Genomic DNA, 20,542 nt, shown 5'->3' on the forward strand with positions numbered 1-20,542 from the left:
GTGTTAAGAAGCAGCTCAAAATTCAGTTTTATTACCTATATCTTAAAAAATGCTTGTGTGAGTTATGCAATAAAAGTTATTTTAGGATAGAGATAATTTATATAATAAAGTATCTCATTTAAAATCTGTAGCAAGGCACTGTAACATTCAAGTAACATTCTGACAAAGTAATTGCAGCTGACAAATTGATTAGCAACGCTTTTATTTGAGAATATTCATAAAGTGTATGTTTATGATCTTGCTCATAGCTGTCTTACTGAGGGTCTCATTCTGCCGTCCTTACTCACGTCAAATAATTTCTTACATTGCAAGTAATCTCACTGATTAAATGTGGAGAGTGATGGCAAAACCTGACCACAGTGAGTAAAAGCAACAGTTGCTTCTTTCAGTCTTTGACAGCTGTGAGAACAACTCTTTATTTTTTTCCAAACCATGCATCCTAAATTCCGACCTGTAAGAGTAGGTACCTATATTTAGCTAGTGAGATTAAGTTGCAGAGGCTTCAGGCAGGGCAAAGCACATTGGTCTGTCTTTTTTACAGACAGACATTTGGGCAGACAAGAGCACAAGCTTTTTGCTCCCTCCCTTCCCCAAGTATTTGCAAAATGGATTCCCAGAGGGAACTGACTGAAGAACTCAGACTTTACCAATCCACCCTTCTTCAGGATGGCCTCAAAGAACTCCTGGAAGAGAAAAAATTCGTAGATTGCTCCCTAAAAGCTGGTGACAGAAGTCTGCCTTGCCACAGATTGATTCTGTCAGCATGTAGCCCTTATTTTCGTGAGTATTTCTTATCTGAGCAAAATGAAGAGAAAAAGAAGGAGGTAGTTCTAGATAACGTTGACCCCAACATCCTGGATATGATTGTCAAATACCTTTATTCAGCAACTATTGATCTTAATGATTCTAACGTGCAAGATATTTTTGCTTTGGCCAGCCGCTTCCAGATCCCTTCTGTATTCACCGTGTGTGTCTCCTATCTTCAGAAGAGGCTTGCTGTCGGTAACTGTCTGGCTATCCTTCGATTAGGTGTTCTGCTTGATTGCCCAAGACTTGCGTTTTCTGCCCGTGATTTTGTTTCAGATCATTTTGTGCAGATCTGCAAAGAAGAAGACTTCCTGCAGCTTGCACCAAACGAACTTATCTCCGTTATTTCACCTGACAGCTTAAATGTAGAGAAGGAAGAACTGGTATTTGAAGCAGTGATGAGATGGGTCCGGTCAGACAAGGAGAACAGAGTAAAGAGCCTAGGAGAAGTTTTTGACTGCATACGTTTTCGTCTTATGCCAGAAAAATATTTCAAAGAACATGTTGAGAAGGACGATATAATTAAAAGCAACTCAGATCTTCAGAAAAAAGTAAAGATTATTAAGGATGCTTATGCTGGAAAACTGCCTGACTCCAGCGCAAATAAAGAAAAATCGAACAAAGGGGAAGTGAATGGTGATGTAGGAGATGAAGATTTACTGCCGGGCTACCTAAATGACCTTCCCAGGCACGGCATGTTTGTCAAAGACCTAATTCTCCTGGTTAATGACACTGCTGCAGTAGCTTATGATCCTCTTGAAAATGAATGCTACCTGGCAGCCCTGGCAGAACAGATTCCCAGAAACCATTCCAGTATAGTCACCAAACAAAATCAGGTCTACATTGTTGGAGGACTGTATGTGGAAGAGGAGAACAAAGATCAGCCTTTCCAATCATACTTCTTTCAGGTATAAGCTTTCTAATTATTATTGTTGTGGTAAGTGCTTATTAGAGTTATTGGAAAGTACTTAGAGTCTGCGCAAGTGAATTGTCTAGTCTCTGTATGGTCAGTGGGGAGGTGTTCCAATAAAAAGCTCTTCTTGTCTCATAGATACAAATTAAATAGAGGGACTTGTATCTTCTCTTTCAAGATCAAACGCTGGGTAAGATCACAGGAAAGAGTAACTCGTATGTAGATATTATATATAGAGATATAATGTTTGTCTTGTTTATGAAATATTTTAATGACAGAATAATATCTGTATTTTAAATGTCACTTTTTCACTAAAATTTCACAAGTCCTTCTACTACATTTACATTTGAAAGCCTAAGGGCACTCTAAAACATAATTTATTGGTAGAAGGTTGTTCTCCTGGCAAACTGTCAGTGTCAGGATACTAACTGCCACATTTCAACCCAAGTGCCAAATTTTAGTGTGCATAAGTCTTTATAAAGCCAATTAATACAAACTAGCTTCCATGACATATTTCAGAAAAGCAGCAAAATAACAATTTGGCATGCTTACATTACAAACAAATTCTGTGGTATATTTAGCTATCTGTCTACATGCTGTTTTTTAATGTGTAAATGATCTTATGGTGAATTCCACGATGTGCTACTGGCCATGGTCTGTCTTTAGGCACACTGACCTAAAAGAGTGAAAGCAGATCTTTTGACAATATGAAGCAAAACAGTAACAATCAGTGATAGGATCCTAAAGCCTTCACGTATCTAAAAATGACAACAGTGAATGTTTATAGCACTGTGGTTCACTGATTTCACGCACCATAAAAGAGCTGGTTTCAAAAATTTTCCATAGCTGTGAGAGGAAAGCCATGTTGCTAGAGGGGGATTAGCACTATTTCATGTACCTTTATGGGTGAAAAATGCTAATCAATAAAGTGCAGAACTTGTTACAGCTATATTCTTCCCATAGATAAACCACATTGATGTAATCCAGAGCTGAATAATGGGGCTACTAGAAAGGGGTCTCTGAAAAACTAAACTTCAAGAGTGATACTAAAATCTGATTAAATGTTCAGAATGCTACATTATATGTCTAAATTAATATCCTGAAATCCTGCTTCCTTTTTATCATTAAAGATAAATAATCTTTAAGGTTGCTTGTTGCCATTACTGCATATGGTTAAAATACTTTTCTGCGTTACTCATCTGGCTGCTCTCTGTAAGATGTTAATATGGTGTCATACCCACATTCACTTCCTAAAGGTCCTTTCTCTGTTAGTCATGCACCTGTTACTCTGTTAGTACAACCTGTTACCATTTGGCTTGGACGCTGGTAACCCAGGACAAAACCAAGCTGCCACTGTCTCAAAAATGCAGGACTAATTGTTTATTGCTCTATCAACTGCGGATGTCACCTTTAAGACTGATACAGAAAGCAGGCTGTCAGCTGTTTTGACCTCTTTACCTAAATCTAGCTACTGGGACAACCCACAGCCTTGAACTACGCTTTACCATTGCTGTAGAACAATTAGTTCAATAGGAGTGGTCTATCAGATCTGGGGGATGCATTTTACCTCGACTGTGGAACACACTTCTAGAAATAGAATGTCACTGAGCTAAACCCAGATCTGATTGCTTTGACTGAACTTTTTCTCACTTTACATCAAATGCATTTATGCTCATGCCAACACAGATTTTACCTTTCCTGCCTGTAACATTATCAAGCAAATCTATATGCAGTAGAAGAGAGAAAATACCATATGCTAGGGAGCATTCCGGTTGATTTGAAAAACAATCAAACAAAAAAAACCAGGGAAGTATTCCAGTTCTGTGAAAATAATGTTCTGTTGTTTTTTGGTTTTGTTTTTTCTTTTGTCCTCCTGCTGCTTTTCTTTTGGTGTGTTCACCTTAGTACAGTTTTAGGAGTACTTCAGAAGGGCTGACATCAGTGTAATTGCCAATGGAGCTGCACTGCCTCTCTTTTTGCTTAGGAACAAAGTCTTCATCCAGAAATGTCAGGAGCTTTTGCAGCTATATGTGATGAAACATCACATCTTTCGCTCTAGGGATTACACATTAAACATCTGTGCCATTTGCTACATAGTGCTTCAAGACTGTTAATAATGTCTGGCATCTCTCCCTGTAGCAGTTAGCACAACCTATTCAGTGTGGAGCTGTGGAATGGCAGAGGTGTTTGCTTCCTTCAGAGAGGAAGAACTAAACATTCTTTCCAACACATAGGAAATCCAGAGAGTGCAGACCTTTAAACAAGAAAGAAGCTAAAAAAGCAAATAAACTGTGAGGAATGAGGGTGAGCAGGTGCAAAGAGAGCTGTGTAGCATTTGCTGGGTGCTAGTGTCATGATGCATGGGTGGGTAAAATTAACCATTCAATAGGTACACCAAGGGAGGGATAGCTTGTTCCAGGTGAGCAGCTGAGCTGTTGAGATGCTGAGAGATTTGTGGAACAGTTTTGTCATGTGAATTTTTACTACTTGCCTTTGATAACACTTCTGTTGTGGTGCTTTTTCAGCTGGATAGCATTGCTGGTGAGTGGGTTGCCCTTCCTCCACTGCCGTCAGCCAGGTGTCTCTTCGGGCTGGGAGAGTCAGACGACAAGATCTATGTAATTGCAGGCAAGGACCTTCGCAATGAGGAGTCTCTAGATTCAGTATTGTGCTATGACCCTGTGTATGTTTAACATTTAATTCTGCCCAAAGAGGACATATATACAGCCCATTGTTAGTTGAAGGAGCCTAACAGCATTATTCTTTGTTCTAGGGGAATGAAATGGGGTGAGATCAAAAAACTACCCATCAAAGTATATGGCCATGCTACCATCTCAAACAATGGATTGATATATTGTCTCGGTGGAAAAACTGATGATAAGTAAGTCTCTAAGTCTTTTCATGATTATTTAGAACATTATTTGGTTGATCCTTTATAGATTTTATGTCCTTACTCAGAAATTAGGCTGTCCACTTTTACATCTCTACATTAAATTAACTACCAGTTTGGCAAAAGGCAGCATGTTGTAGTCTACAGGTTGAGTCTTTTTCTCAATAAGGTAAAACTGCATTTAAGTTGTAATCTTAAGTAGTTGTTTTAGCCATTTTACTTCCTTCAAGGGAAATTGCATACAGGTTCATCACAGTTACAAGGATCCTCTCTTAAGTGTAATTTCCTTCCAGATAGAAATGCTAAGTACCAAGGAACTACGCTATCAATTCTTCTTTTTTTTTTCCCCCCACCTGTAGTGCCTTTCATACCAAAACATGTGTGATAAAACCAAACCAAAACAAAGCTTTTACTGCTTCTCAGTGTGTGCTGGTATTTTCTTCAAGCAAATGAGTATTTTAAGTACAGCATAGGAACAAGAAGCTGCAGTACAGATGAAGTTACCAGCAGGTCTTCCTTTGCTTTCATGAGAATGAGCTCACCTGAGCTAAAACTGTATTTAAAGTCATATAATTCTGAGAAATGATATGAGGTATTCTCTGAGGATTACCTACCATACACTCAAATAAGCTAATGTTTAAAGGCATTCGTGTGTTTTGGCTTTTGGTGTGCCTGGCACTTCACTCTGTGCTGTACTGGAGTGAAAGTGATGTTTTCCAAGCCAAAGTTTCCATGTACAGCATAAAATCTAGGTTCTTAAACATGCCAAGCAAATCTGTCTAGATTCTCATTGAACCAGGCCAAAGGTGAAAAGACTTTTCTTTAGATGCCTGAAGGATTTATCTGTTTAATGTATTTTTTTCTTCTGAAAGAGAACAGATAGTATTTGGGGACCTTATCTCCTCCCACTACAGAGCATATTCATTTATATAGATTCAAACTGTCTAATGCAGACTGCTCCTTTTTTTCTTTGTGTTTCCATATTAGAACTGTAAAACAACTGAATATATTTGAAAGCTACATTAGTCCATTTACATGCATACTTGTTTAACGAGGAAATAATGCTATTCCTGTTCTTGTCTATTAGTAAATTTAGTTAATTCCTTAACCTTTGTTGTATATTCCTCCACAAGATCATCTTAGCAGAAAACTCTGGGAAAGGTACAGAGAAATTACTGCCCAGTGGAAGCAGATTTAACATATGGTTTAGTTATATGGATGTGACAAGTGCTTTTTAGACTTGTAAAAAGTCTTGTCCATCCCCAGGTCAAATATGAGAGAGGAACTCAGGGAGAGGAAGAGAGGCACAACACATAAACACACACAATCTGCCTCAACTAGGTCTCGCTTGGAAGAAGCCAAAGTTCATCAGAAATGATCAGTTTTCTTTTTTTTCCCCAGAAAATGTACTAATAGAGTATTTGTATACAATCCAAAGAAAGGAGACTGGAGAGACCTGGCTCCAATGAAAGTGGCTCGCTCAATGTTTGGAACAGCCATCCATAAAGGCAAGATTTTCATTGCTGGTGGTGTCACTGAAGAAGGCCTTACTTCATCTGTTGAAGCTTTTGATCTGACCACAAATAAGTGAGTGCAGTGCTCAAGCAATTTTTAAGCAAACGTTTCATCATCTATGCGTTTAAAATCTTGAGATGGTCACAAAGGTGTTCAGAAGCTGATATTACAATAAAATTATCAAAACTTCATTATGATATTTTAATTTTTCAGAGGTCCTCGATGTACTTGTTAATGTAAGTAATTAAATCATAAATAAACACAGTTGGCTGTGATATCTTTGGTAATGTGTGGCATTGCAGCCATCAACCTTACAACACATACTAACTTTCAAGATCTACTTAAAAAAGACACACACACCAAAAAGCTACTTACAGCATTTAATGGTCGAAAAATGAATTATGCAAGTAATTCTTTCAGGTAACTCTCTATGTTCCATAGAAGTCAAATGAAAGTGAAGGTAATTTTGTTATCATTATGTTTGGTGTGTTCTTACTCTTCCATTGTTGAGACAGGTGCAGTCTGTGGTCAGAAAACATCTGCAGGCTCTTGTCCCCATTTACTGTTTTGTTACAGACAAATCATGTGAGCCTAAGAAGCAAATTAGCCCATTAGTTTTAATGTTAACATTGTCTCCAAGTGAGATGTCTGTATGTTTTATAGTATGTTTAATATGCTCCTATGTGTGACTTGGAAGAATATTTGAAATTATGTTAATGAGCTCTACTAATTCATTTATTTATTACTCAAATTACTGCCACATAGAATAGAAACTCATTTTGAAAACTACAGGGGTAAAAAATGAGCAGTAGGGGAAGAGACACAACTACATAAAGCATAGCAGTGATGGTGGGAAGAGGAGACCTGTAAGAACTGGTCTCTGGAAGGAGATGGATATAATTCCATCATACCAAGACTTGCATTCCCGTATGAAGTTCCTGCAGAGATGGAGAAACAAACTCGATGATGATTGATCTCAGCATTTTTTCCTTTTACTAATCAATTTCATTCAGGCAGTCCTGAAAAACATCATTTATGATAACCGGAGTTGTATCTCGATGCTAACTATTTAGTAAATTTCATATGTATTTGACATGTATGTTTTTTTTTTTATTTATCTTCAAGGTGGGAGATTGTGCCTGAATTTCCCCAGGAGCGAAGTTCCATCAGTTTAGTCACCTTAAGTGGATCTTTGTATGCCATTGGAGGTTTTGCAATGATTCAGCTTGAATCTAAAGAATTTGCACCCAATGAAGTCACTGACATATGGAAGTAAGTTTAACTTTAATCATACCTTCCTAATAGAAAGCTCTATTGGACAATGATTTTTGTAGACAATAGGGAGTAACAATAATAATACATTTACCTTTAGAAATGAATGGTAACACAGGTTGCAAAGGACTTGCTGACAAATAAAAATGTTTGTCAGAAAGTTATGCGTGCAAGATTTGGATATAATGACTATTTTAATTTACTGATGATTTGAATGGTCTGAGCCATGGCCTTTAGATTCTTTTACCATAGAGCAAGGATGTAAGTGAAGGTCAGGTTTGCAACTGCCTGAGGAACCTGATCATCCATGAAAGCTCCTGATGAGATGCATCCCAAAGTCCTTAGAAAATTGGCTGATGTAATCACAAAGCCACTCTCAGTAACTGAAGTCATGGTGGTCAGGTGAAGTCCCTGTTGACTGGAAAAAAAGCAGTGTAGAAACCATTTTTAAGAAGGGTAGAAAGAATGACCTGTCAGCCTTACCTCAGTGCTAAGGAAGATCATGACACAGATCCTCCTGGAAAGTGTGCTCAGGAGGTGATATGGGATAACCAGCATGGCACCAGACTGGTGACAGGTGGTGTCCCTCAGGGGTCAGTACTGAGACCAGTGCTCCTTAAAATCTTCATTGATGAGAGACCTCACCTGGATTGCTTTGTCCAAGTGTGGAGTTCTTGGTACAAGAGAGACACAGACCTGTTGTTGCACATCCAGAGGGCCACAAAAATGATCCCAGGGATGGAACACTTGCCCTAGGAGGACAGGCTAACTGAGCTGGGGCTGTTCAGCCTGGAGAAGATCAGTCTCTGGGGAGACCTGAGAGCAGCCTTTCAGTATCTAAAGCAGGGGCTGTAAAAAAGGAGGAGGCAGACTCTTCAGCCTTCAGCAGGGTCTGCTGTGGTAGGACAAGGGTCAGGGTTTCAAGCTAAAGGAGGGGAGATTTAGATTGAACATTGGAAGTTTTTTTTACAATAATGGTGTAAGGCACTGGAACAGATTGCCCAGATACAAGGTGGAAGCTTTGTCTTTGCAAACATTCAAGGTCAGGCTGGATGGGGCTCTCAGCAACCTGACCTTGCTGTAGGTGTCCCTATTCATTGCAGGGGAGTTGGGCTAGGTGGCCTTTAAGGGTCCCTTGCAACTCAAACAATTCTGTGATATGTGGTAAAAGTCTAAGTTGCTGCCTCTGTTGGCAAGTTTAAACATGCTGTAAAAACATTCTGGTTTATGACATTTTATGCAATAGTCTGCACATACAGAAAGGTTTGTACATGCACATTAATAGTCAGATGAGTAATTGTTCTGAGAAGAGGCAGAAGTTTGCTAGATTATCTAAGTTACAGTAGAAGTGATGAAACATTGTGTCTCTACTGTGACTGTTCCATTGCTATGATAGACTGAAGAGTGTCAAGTGGCAAAACCATAGAAAGGATGCCCATAATAAACACTTTTATCTGCAGGAGGCAGAGACTTTTATAGGAGAAGTGAAGTTTGAAACAGGCCACAGTGAGGTTTAGGGTTCAGGAAAAAGTCAACCCACATGGACAAGAATATCTGTCTCTTAAGTTCTAGAGGACAAAAGCAGCTTTCGGCAGCAGTGCTCAGCACAAGGTTGCTACAAGCCTTTGGAACCTGTAGATTATTCTCCTTTTCTTAGACAAAGCTACATTCTGACCTTATTTTCTTAATTGCAGGTATGATGATGAAAAGAAGGAATGGGTTGGCATTCTGAAAGAGATCCGATATGCAACTGGAGCATCCTGCTTGGCTACACGTTTAAATCTCTTCAAGCTGTCAAAACTGTAAACAAAATGCTGGAAAATTTGATATGATGCGGGAGTTTTCATAGGCTCTTCTGAATTTGTTGCATGTAAAGTCTCCAGATTGTTCAGAGTTTTGTAGCAGCATACTAGTTATACAGATAACTGTTAAACAGTTAATCTGTCTGTCCAAGTCTTAAGGTATTTACTAGCTAATCAATAAGAAGTTAATTTTTGCTAGCCTTTAAAATCCTGAAGAACTCTAATTAATGTTATTAGAATAAATGAAGATTTCTACTCAATGGAAAATAAAACTAGTTAGCTATCCTTATTCTCAGTCCAGGACAGTGGTGGCTGATCTGTAAACAGTGCTCAAGAATTAATAGATTGTTAAATTAAATACAACTAGTAGGTGCTGATTTTATTCTAACCAGCTGTTTGTAAAGTCTGATTTCTCCCTTCAACAGTGTATGCAACTCCTGCATTCTTCAGTCATATTTTGAAGATGTTTTCAATGGAGCCTTCTAAAAATAATTTATTTAGCCTGGAACTGAAATGCATATTGAAAACAGAAGCACCAACCTTAGCCAGAGCTGAGTGGGCAGCTGTGAGGTAAAAAAGAGAATTTTACAGGGGTAATAGCTTTGCCTATTATGTTTTGGTTTCTCAAAGGTTCTCTTTTTTTTTTTCTTTTTTCTTTTTTTCTTTTTTTTAATGCTTTTGTATTTATTTCCAAAGCAATTATTTAATGGAAAGTTTTCTCAGAGATCTGATGTCATTAGTAAGATTCATGAAAAATGCTAGAACAGTTGATCACCAGTAAGCACCTATCTAAGAAATAATCGATGCATTTTAATGTTTAAACATTAAACCAGTAACAATTAAACTTTGTTTTTAATGCTGTTAAAATTTCACATGACAATGTCTTATATTTTGTGTAGATACACTTTCTGAATCCACTCTTAGACAGTTTTAATTCTATCCACATTGTGGGTACCCATAACTTGATTCATACGCAAATTGAACATACCTGACCTGCAGGGTCCACCTCAAGCCCATAACCATCCCTGACTGATCCCTTCAGCTACAGCCACTGTCACTTTTTACGCTCTCTGGTTGCTACACAATACCCACCTGTACAGAAGCAGAATCACACAACAGTCCCTGGACTTGTAGCTTACCTTCTGATATCCCACCTTCTATAATTATCTTTTCCATATTACACAAATACAATCACAGAATTATAGGGGTTGGAAGGGACCTCCAGAGATCACTGAGTCCAACCCCCCAGTGTGCATACAGCCCTTCTATATGCTGAACATTCAGCAGTATTTCCCCAAAGCCCTCTTCTACAACAGCCCTTGTCAGTTATATCAGAAGCACCATCACCATAATAGTAATAATAGTAATAGTCTCGTGTGGGTTGGAAGGGACCTTAGAGATCATCGAGTCCAACTCCCAGGATTCGAGCCTCTGTGCTGCAGAGCGGCACTTCTACCACTTGCACCACAGGGGGGATTCGAACCCCGGGCCCTGGTGTTGCAAGGCGGCATTCCTACCACTTGCGCCACCGGGGCACACGGTGGCTTACACAGATTAATTTTGTTTTATTACTATTAGAAAGGAGTGCTCCAACTGATAATTACAAACATTTTCACAAACTATCCAGTCACTGATGGGTACCATCATATTATGTCTGACATAAGCAGTACTTCCTCCTCATCCCTATTATCCTTTCCAAGTTGCACTGAACTAGACTGCAGGTATTAATGGGACTGCGTGACTGGCAGACCTCTCAAGCTACTTTACCTTTCAGGTATGTAGGGCATTCCAGAGGATTCAAGCCTTTACTTCTTTAGCCCACGCCATATCACAGGGTAGAAAAAGCAAGCAGCTGGAGGTTCCTCACTGCACAACACCCTCCCCTGACATTATCACCCACGTTATCTCTGTTTCTAGAAGATGAAAACAGAGTAGCTGTAATAGCAGTCCTATTCTTAGTAAATCTACATTTCAGTTTGTTAGTTTCACAGTACAGAGAGACTATGTTTGATCCCTATTGCTCATTTTGTCACATGCTGGAGGACAGACATAGTTTCCACTCTATTTGCTACCTCCTCTTCCACAGTCAGTGTTTCCAGCTCTTTCTTTGTACAGTTTAATATCTGGTCAAATCTCAGAAGGTAATAATGCAGTTGTATGGCAAAACTTTTACAGACCCATATACTTAAATAATAGCTTCCAGCAACGGGAGCTTTTATGCATCTCAACCACATCTTTGTAGTATATTGTGACCAGCTTTTTACAAACCCTCATAAATGCAGGATCCGGTTTCATGACACCCAATGCCTTTAGTCCAGCTGACACACAGATTTTGGAGGGTATTCCAGGGTTACAAGAAGTTTAATGTTATACAAGGTGTATAAAAAAATTTACTTGTAATTACATCATTGGTATCACTGTGTTTCATACAGATGTTTTCTCAGATACTCCATCTGCTCAGGTTTTGTGGACAGAACCATGGAATTCCACTCGAAGTGAGGAATCTGTAGAAAAAAGTCATACAAACTTAGTGCTAATGTTGCCTGACACAATTCACATACAGACTCCGCTGCATCTGCTGTCAGAGATGTTAAGTTTTATTAAGACTATAAATAGCTAAAAAATACCCCTCAAAACTAAAACATTGCTCTCACTCAGTAGGTGCTTTTAACTATCAGAGGAAAACTGTTTCTAAATCTGTTGGAAAGAAAATCCATCAATGTGCACTACCAGCACAACTCAACAGAAGTCACAAAATATTGTTGACTGCTCATACCTGAATGACCCGGTACCCCAGGATTTCCAGGTGTCGTTTTTTCACTGCAGGTTCTCCTTTCAGGCGGTTTGAATCTTTGCTAAAAGCTTTTGAATCCAGAAATTCCAAAGCAATTCTGCAAACAAACAAAATGTACTTACTTTCAGATAAAGTAACCCATGACACCCTTCCAGATTCTGTTCTCTATCTCGTTGGAAGGAGTGAGTGAGTAGATGGAAGCTTAGTTGTTGACTAGGATCAGCCCACTACACTCAGGAAGGCTAAACTTAATAAAGTTTTGGGAAAAAGGAACAGAAAAATAAATAGCTCAAGTGTTCCATCAGCTACTCAGGACATAAACATCAAAAACTTGGTCTAAATTTGATCTAAAGCTTGAAGAGTGTAAAAATTTCATGTACTAACCTCTGAGCCCCTTGTGGCAATGCCTCTCTCTGTTCATTCTTGATGTCATGTCTCAAGTGTATTTCTCTCAAATCATCCGTAAGTATATTCTGAGCCATGTAAGAAAGAGGCTTTTTATTTTTATCCAGAATGCATTCAAAATCTGTGAGAAAACAAAACAGATGAAAATAGAAAAAGGGAAAATAATTTGTTCAGCACAGTGTTTACTTCCAGACAAAACTAAGTGACAACCATCATTAGAGGTATCCAATATTTGATGAATTATGCAAAACTGTTAGAAAATGTACTCTATACAAACTGCCAAAACAGGTATTTCTTATTTGCTGTATCTTGTAGCCTTCAAATAGACAGCCCCAGGGGCTTCCCAGCCTTAGTGATAATTGCAATATCAGCAGTTTCCAAAACAATCCCTGAAGGTGAAACTTCTCACCTATTTCATAGTAGTATGGTGTCAGAACAGATACTCTTGCATAATGGCTCCCTCCTAAGATCTCTGCCAGCATTCTGTGAACATGCTGTCGCAGTGGATTTATTCGGCTAATGCCTACAAAGACAAAATAAAGAATTAATAAGTCAAAACACAACAGCTGAAGTTCTGAAACAGAACCCTGTGACACTGCACTTTTGATAGCCAGGCTACTGAATCAAAGTTTTCCCAGTGATCCTTGGTGTTATTCTGTCATAGTTCAGAGGCCACATCATCATCTTTTGGGTAGAAAGTGACAGATGCCTACTAAGCCCAAACTGCAAATCCAGAATTTGCATCCCAGTTTTCCCAGTCACATACAACAAGCACTTTGGTTGCAGGATTCATCAGCTGAATTTGTTTTTAATCATGATTAGACTGTTAAATAAGTTTTTAATAATTTTGCATCCAAAAGATGACAGCAGTTTAGCTTCCTAAGGGCCAAGTCATCAAAGTGTTCCATTCTGAAAACACAGCATCTCCTCCAGTTAGACAATCCTGATGATCCCAATTTTTACATCGTCCTCCATGTCATACATACCGTCTCTATTCTGTTTAAATCTTATTTCTTACATATAAATACCTCCTCTCCAGTACATCAGTTCTCCTGGGAAGAACTGCCTTCCCATTTTGCACCTACTAAATGCTCACGCTTTTGAAGAACATTGTTTAAGTGTATAATGGGGCATGTCTTTCTGAGCTTCTAATGTGTGCTAAAGTCAGCACAACAGTTTTAGAACAAGTGCCTAGCAGACTGTTGAAAACAGACTATCATAATAACAAGGGAATCCCTCCTCAACAACTTACCTTTACACAACACATGTTTGAAATAGCGCTCATGAAACCAAGGGATGTGAAACTCCGGACATTCCAGACAGACTGCTCTGTTCAGTTTCATAAGCTGTGAGCGGACCCTCTGCTTTAAGGTATCAGACAGGACTAAATTAAACAAAATTTTAAGAAGTGTGAACTGTAAAGTAAAAAAACCCATTATATTCAACTAGATGGATACTTCTGAAATCATTTACTAAAAATAAGGTAGCTTTATACTATGGCATTTATAAAATTCACACTATACAATTTTAGAAGACTTCACAAAACCCCTCACAGAAAAATAAAAATAAGTTTTGCTCAATACTAAGAGCAATAACATGACAGAAGAAAACAGTGACTTAAATTCTCATCACTTATCTTTTGATGGCAAAACAGCAACAGCAAACAAGGACAGGAAACAGTTGAACAAGTATTCAATCTCTTATTTAGGGAGAGTCAGGTGGGACACATCTTTTGCACACCAGAATTCCACATTATTTCTTGAGTTTTAGACTGCAACAGTTTCTTGTAACAATAGTATATTCAGATAGTTTTATTTCCATTAAAATTAAGCATACCAAGTGCAGTAAATTGACTTTAATTTTTTCAGAGTAAACTTGTCTTATCTGGCAGCATCATCTGTAATATATGCCAGTACTTCTAAAACACAGATTTTGTTTATTCCTTTCCTTTTAGCATTCAAATACTGTCTAGATCATACAGAACAATCCTTCCAGAAGGCCAAACAATGTAAAGTCTAATTCTCAAGTTACATACATAACCACATTTCAATTTTACACTGAATGTTCCATAATCCAGATCAGAGCTATATATTTACCTTCAAGTTCAGTATTCAATCTGCTTAGGAAAGAAACATCGAATACTGTCTTTATGATAGCTGGAGGAAAATACCCAGCCACTGCCAAAATGTGACCCAGCAGCACCAAGTGATGAGTATCAAAACAACCTTTACAAACAAAACAAAAATCCATGTTAACACTACAGGGCATTGAAAGGACTTTTATAATGCTCTTCTGCTTCCCAAGTCTGTCTTACATTTAACATCTAACATTTTAAAAAAAAAAAAAAAAAAGGTAACTCCACAGTTTATCTACATTTTTCCCTACAACTTTGGCATTTTTGGTGAGCTCCCAAATAACAACCCTTGGGGAATGCCAAAGGAATTATTTTCAATGACAGCACATTAATCTGGCTTTTCAGTTGCCTTATACTATGCATAAGATACTTTGCTGGTCCTGTACAAACAGTACTTTGTAAAGAGTGCCAGAAAACCCAATAGAAATATACTTTTAATTTCACAGAGCACACAGACACATCTTTTCACTTAGCTTAAAAAATACCATCTTACACACAGTTTTGTCCAGTATAAATAAAATGTTTCAGAGGCACTCAGCCTATGTTCTTCTAATGTACTTACTCAAGTTAGAAGTCAGATGTTGGATACAGCTCTGAAAGAACTCTTCATTGGCAGGAGGATCATAGTTCAAAACAGAGAAGAGATAGACAATGAAATACATTTCCAGGGGGTGGATCTGGGGAAAAAAATAAGTATCCTAAGTTGAGCCATTGAAAAGTATTCTAAAACTGCTCTGTAGTAAAAAGGATTTTATAAATTATTTAGAATATGGAAACTTAATGATGAAGTACTTTTTCCTTTTTTTTTTTTTTTGGTGTGTGTGTGTGTGTGTGTGGCTTTTTTTTTTCTGGTCCTCATCTTTTCCTACAGAAAAACATAAAAATAATAAAACGCACAAGTCGTTACAATTGCAACAACAACTAAAAGTCAAAATCTGTTTGATGAGGATGATCCAAGTGTTACTGTATGCTTAGACTTTAAGATTTTTCAAAGGTTTCCCATCCAGTGTCTTTTCTTTTTACAAACTACACTGTCACAAGACAAAATGGAATGTCTTTTACATCAGTTCCTAATGAAGGGGTGGGGAAGGAGGAGAACATATCAAGAAAATAGTGAATTTGACCAAAACCATATTCTATGATTCTATGATAAGTTACTGAGGAGACTCACACAATACTCCCAAAGCAGTGGCTGAGCCCAAACCTGCATCATTGTAATTTCATTCCAGCAATAAAAAACTGCTGTATATAAAACTGCTGCAAGGGAGCTGAAAAGGTGAATTGTGTAAACTCACTTAAAAAAAAATAAAAGTATATTTAATCAAAATTTAAGAGAAACAAACAAACAACTAGGTAAACCCATAAAGGTAAATGGATTTCCAGGGCTTGCATTCTATCCCATTTGCTACAAACCTGTACTTTTCTAACTTAAGAACTTACAAAGTAGATTAAAAGAAAAACTGTAATACCTTGTTTATATTTTGAACAGTCACAGATGCTATTCTGTCAAGTAACGAAGGACAACAGTAGTTTGTTTTTATGAGAAAAACAGACAACTGTAACACGTTTTCCCATGTTACTTGATCTATCAAACGTTGACATGCAGCCACAGTCTCCTCACTGACGACTTCCTGCAGCCACCCTCCATTCACATGTGTGAGTTCTTCCAACAGGAGATTTAAGTTCCTGGCTTCCTGAAGCCTCTGAAATCCACAGTCATTTAGCTTTTGCAGAAGCTTTACATGTAGCTCAGAAGTGTTTTGCCAGTGCATAGTGTCATAATGATTCCATTTGACAAGAGCTGTAGCAATGCAACTGATGTCCTGGAGCCTACATTGAGGTAGAACTGCTGTTGCTTTGTTTATAATGATTTCCTCCACTTGAGAGGATGGAAGCATAGCCAACGTGCGAATTATTGCAGCAGTATCAGCAGGTATGACGCTAGATTTTAGAAAACTGAAAAGAGACAAAGAAAAATAGACCATCAATATTGACAGCTATTGCAGTAGCCAGTGGAGGGGGAAAAAACGTGTTTTAAAAGGTTTCACTTTTGTTGGCAGATATTACTAGATCAACAGCCAAAACTTGTTTCATATCCTTTGATTTATGTGTTTAATCAAATTAAATCACTGTAGTAGCTTGTTACTTCTTCATATTTCAGGAAAACAAGTATTTTAGCTTGTTACTTAAAATATTAACTAGACTACTGTGTAATACTTCAATTTAAAAAGACGCTGAATTTTCAAGAACAAACACTTACCCGAATAACAACATTTTCAGCTTGGCAAACAACTCCTGATCATGGCAATGCAACAACACCAAGCACTGTGTTAACTTTACCAACTGCAATACATGATAACTATCCAAGTGTCTGTGCAGAACAGAAACCATTCTGAATACAAACAGAAACAGATGACATTATATTATGCTAATGCAGAAAATACTGCAGAACACAATACCCCAAGTGAAGAAGGGGTGCCCCATGTTGCACAGTAACTAAATGGAGGGTTATATACACCTGCACTCTTCTCCATCTCAGTTTTGTGGCTCATTTTACAATTGCAGAGGAAAGTTCATAAAGATGCAAGACTTAGTAGTTCAACTTAGGGCACAATAGGTTCTGAAGAAACAACTCACAGGCTAAGTTTACACAAAACAGATCACATAGTAGTAAATAAGCTAAAAGCTATATTACATTAACTTGTTAGAAATGAAATGCCCTTCTGTGAAATTTCTGAATTACTCAATCACTTCAGGGTCAAGCTGTGATATTCTCAAGTCTGCAACAACTAACTATATGCAGAGTGCATGTGTTTGCATTCTGCACATGACACACTCTCCACTCCCAAAGGATACTATATATTTTTCTTAATACGTTAATCTATAAGCTATAGAATAAAATTACTTTTCAAGCAGGTGAGAATGTCTACATTTCATTTTCTGCATTGTCTTCAGTATCACTAATGCCTGATGACTGTTAAATCCTTCTGCGATGAGTGCTGCAGTTGCTAGCAACCTAAAGAAAAGAAATAAGTTATTTCCTAAAGACAAACTGCTGAAAAGTCACAGCAAAGATTGTAACAATATTCTTTGACTGAAGAGAGAAAGAACCAACAGACTACATCAGGAAATACAGGAAAACAGATTCTTCCCAACTAGATAATTCTGTTGTCAACCATTCTTCTGAACAGCATGGCACAAACGAAAATGCAAATGTATTAAATCAGGAGACTGAGTCCAACATTTCTGAAAGTAGAATAAAATAAAAATTCACCCATCAACCAGAAAGCTACAGAGAGCAAAATCAAATATAAGTTGAACTGATTCTGGGGCAGATAAGGCTAATAATTTGTTCTGCTATGTTCTGACTTTCATGAACAAGATAAAGATATAGGAAAATGTTTGGGATCAGGGGCTTGGGCTCAATGACCTCAGGGGTCCCCTCCAACAGCTACAGTTCTGTGATTTTGTACACCAAACTGGGGTAACACAAGACTCCAATTGTTTCAGCTATCGAAGATCTTAAAAGTAAATGTAATACATACTATTTGTATGGTAAATTGTTGATCACAGACTGAACCTGAGGCAAGCAATGAGTCAGCTGTGGGAGCACAGGTGAAGGGAATTTCAGCTGTGCTACTGGAAGGGCTGCACCCCTCCCAGGTCTTATTTAAGGACTGACTACCACTAAGGCAGGATCTTTTTCTCTGGAGATTGTTTCTTCATGGAGTATACTAAAAACCTTCAATATCGGTGAGCATTTTCCATTTATCATGGATTATCTTTGTATTATGATAATATTTGTTTATGAAATATCTGTTCAATCTCTGTTTACCTATGGGCTGCGTAATTGTATATCTGCACACTATTGCATATATTTCTCAGGAAAAAGGCAATAAATTTGTTACCACTATCAACAGTGAAAGGAAATAATAGGAGACAGCAAGAAGATGGCCTTGAGTAACAATATTCCCATGCCCCTTAGTTACTTGATACAAATTCCTATGCAACTGTTTCAAGACAAACTGCTTTCTGTAATGAAACATTTAATTACTATAAAGTTAGGAGCAGAAAACCTAACCTTCGGATGTCAGAGATAGGCTCAGAAGTTACCCAAAACAGCAACAGATTTTCAATTTCTGTGAAACACTATGTAAAAATAATACCTGTCAAGAACCTTACCTTTCTCTTACCTCGGACCCAGCCATAGGCCCAAGAACAAAAAATAATTTTGTGAAGGCTTCAGGGTCATGATAATTCTCTATTGATTCAGACAGTAGCTGTTTAGCAAACAAACGGAATTCTGCATTATCAAAACCCAGCTGCTCATATAGGCCAAAAATAAGAGTTATATTGTCTAAATCAAGATGAGCGGTGCTTTTCAAGAAAATCTTGTTGCATTTTTCTAGCAATGGAGGATGTGTCAGTTTATTAAGTTGAAGAAATTGTACAATTCTTTTGGCGTAGTTGAAGTGGACTTCTTCTCCTAGTAGCTGATCCACCTTCTGTACTAATCGGCCTTGAAAACTCCGTGAGATAACATCAGATATGCAGATCATCAAAACTGACAAGATCCTAAAAAATTCAAGTGACTTTAAGCTTACACATACTGAACACGGTTAAGTAACACATTTTAGACTTCTCAAATAAATTAGCCAAATAAGAGAATGGTAGTGAGTGTACTGCTGGCTTCTGTGCCATAAGGAGTTCAGAATCTAATGCACAAAAAACAGCTCAGCAAGAAGTTCAAATAACTTAAAAATTCTGCTTTTAGAGAATTTATGAAACTATTGCAATTTTTCCACTCTTACAAAGTCATTTGTGATAAAAGCGCTTGCCTGAGACAAACTCCTGACATATCAAACTTAAATTTGCAAAAAGATCTTTGATTTTCAGTGAAAAATTAAAGAAACCCAAACAATTCCCAGGACACAGAACAGGGAGAAGAGTCACCATCATTCCTGAAGAAAAAAAAATCCCTTCCTAACAGGATGACTTCAGACAAAGGAGAGTCAGTTGTGTAAAGAAATGCAGTCTCATTCAATTAATTCAATAAGCAGGCTCTGCATGCCTGAAAATAAAAAATAAATGGAGACTGATGGTGTTGGAAAAGGCTGGGGGGAAAAAAGAGCAGCATTTGCTAAAATGGCCCAGGGAGAAGAGAGGCAAGAAAAATAAGCACTTTTTTTGCCTTGGACTCTACTTTCATACTAAGGGACATGCTTTAGCAGGGAAATATTGGTGGTAGGTGGATGGTTGGACTGGATGGTCTTAGAGCTCTTCCAACCTTTGTGATTCTATGATTTTTAGTATCAGGAAAATGTAACAAACACCTTAGCAAAAATACTGATTAATTCACCTTGACAAAAAATGAAATGAAGAAAATGAATGAAAATAGATTTAAGATTTCTCATCACTATTCATCATGTCATAGCAGAGAAACTACTAACCTCAAGGAAAACAGACATCTGGTGAATTGACCTGTGTACTCTCAGAGAAGTTCAGAAGAAAATTTAGAATCTTTCAATCCACTTTAAGTGGAACATTAGTTTTAATTAAGCACTTAGACTGGCTGCAAATAAATACTTTATAAAGTAATTAGGATATTGTTTTAACCTGAGTAAACTTTTTCATGAAAACCAGTAATTGTGACATACTGCTTCACTCTGACACTTACCGTATATCCTGTATAGAATCCAGTTTCAAGTCCACAAGATGTGCTATTTTGCCAATTAGGGGACTAAAATGTCCACGCTGCTTGTGTAAACACAGTGCAAATTTAGACAAAGCTGGTAAACTAAGGCTGTGAAGACATCAAACAAAGACAGAATATTTACCTTTTATTTCTAGTGAATAATTGAAGGCAAAAATCTAATTCAACAACAGTATAAATTGTAAGAAACATTCAAATTACAAAACAAAGGAACAAAATATTTACACATTTGCTGTGACATAGTGATATCCTCAATTCAGGCAAAATGCTCAGGTATTTTATATGAAAGCATACACA

At 37.6% G+C, this 20,542-nt stretch overlaps 2 protein-coding genes across 10 annotated transcripts in view; one reads left to right on the top strand and one right to left on the bottom strand.

Moving 5' to 3' along the window:
• Window positions 1-10,071, top strand: KLHL41 (kelch like family member 41). Its single transcript, XM_015868561.3, has 6 exons — window positions 1-1,715; window positions 4,246-4,403; window positions 4,494-4,601; window positions 6,012-6,197; window positions 7,251-7,397; window positions 9,092-10,071. Exons 1-6 carry the CDS (start codon window positions 606-608, stop codon window positions 9,201-9,203), a joined length of 1,821 nt encoding a protein of 606 aa, XP_015724047.3. The 5' UTR covers window positions 1-605; the 3' UTR covers window positions 9,204-10,071.
• Window positions 6,492-20,542, bottom strand: part of FASTKD1 (FAST kinase domains 1) — a 16,420-nt gene continuing 2,369 nt past the window's right edge. For 3 of the 9 annotated variants that reach the window (XM_085552448.1, XM_015868551.3, XM_015868552.3), the window contains exons 4-15: window positions 20,210-20,335; window positions 18,715-19,107; window positions 17,438-17,548; window positions 16,793-16,924; window positions 16,002-16,488; window positions 15,095-15,209; window positions 14,495-14,623; window positions 13,651-13,782; window positions 12,808-12,921; window positions 12,378-12,519; window positions 11,976-12,090; window positions 11,542-11,703 (exon numbers count right to left, since the gene is read on the bottom strand). In XM_085552448.1, coding sequence (XP_085408574.1) covers window positions 11,614-11,703; window positions 11,976-12,090; window positions 12,378-12,519; window positions 12,808-12,921; window positions 13,651-13,782; window positions 14,495-14,623; window positions 15,095-15,209; window positions 16,002-16,488; window positions 16,793-16,924; window positions 17,438-17,548; window positions 18,715-19,107; window positions 20,210-20,335 — 2,086 coding nt within the window. In that variant the 3' untranslated portion in view covers window positions 11,542-11,613. Of the gene's footprint in view, window positions 6,717-10,966; window positions 11,113-11,541; window positions 11,704-11,975; window positions 12,091-12,377; window positions 12,520-12,807; window positions 12,922-13,650; window positions 13,783-14,494; window positions 14,624-15,094; window positions 15,210-16,001; window positions 16,489-16,792; window positions 16,925-17,437; window positions 17,549-18,714; window positions 19,108-20,209; window positions 20,336-20,542 lie in introns of those variants that run through there. The other 6 variants (XM_015868555.3, XM_085552449.1, XM_015868556.3 and 3 more) reach the window with 4 other exon arrangements.

The sequence above is a fragment of the Coturnix japonica genome, chromosome 7 (assembly GCF_054131305.1).
Source record: "Coturnix japonica strain WE chromosome 7, WE-NBRP24, whole genome shotgun sequence".
Taxonomy (NCBI): domain Eukaryota; kingdom Metazoa; phylum Chordata; class Aves; order Galliformes; family Phasianidae; genus Coturnix; species Coturnix japonica.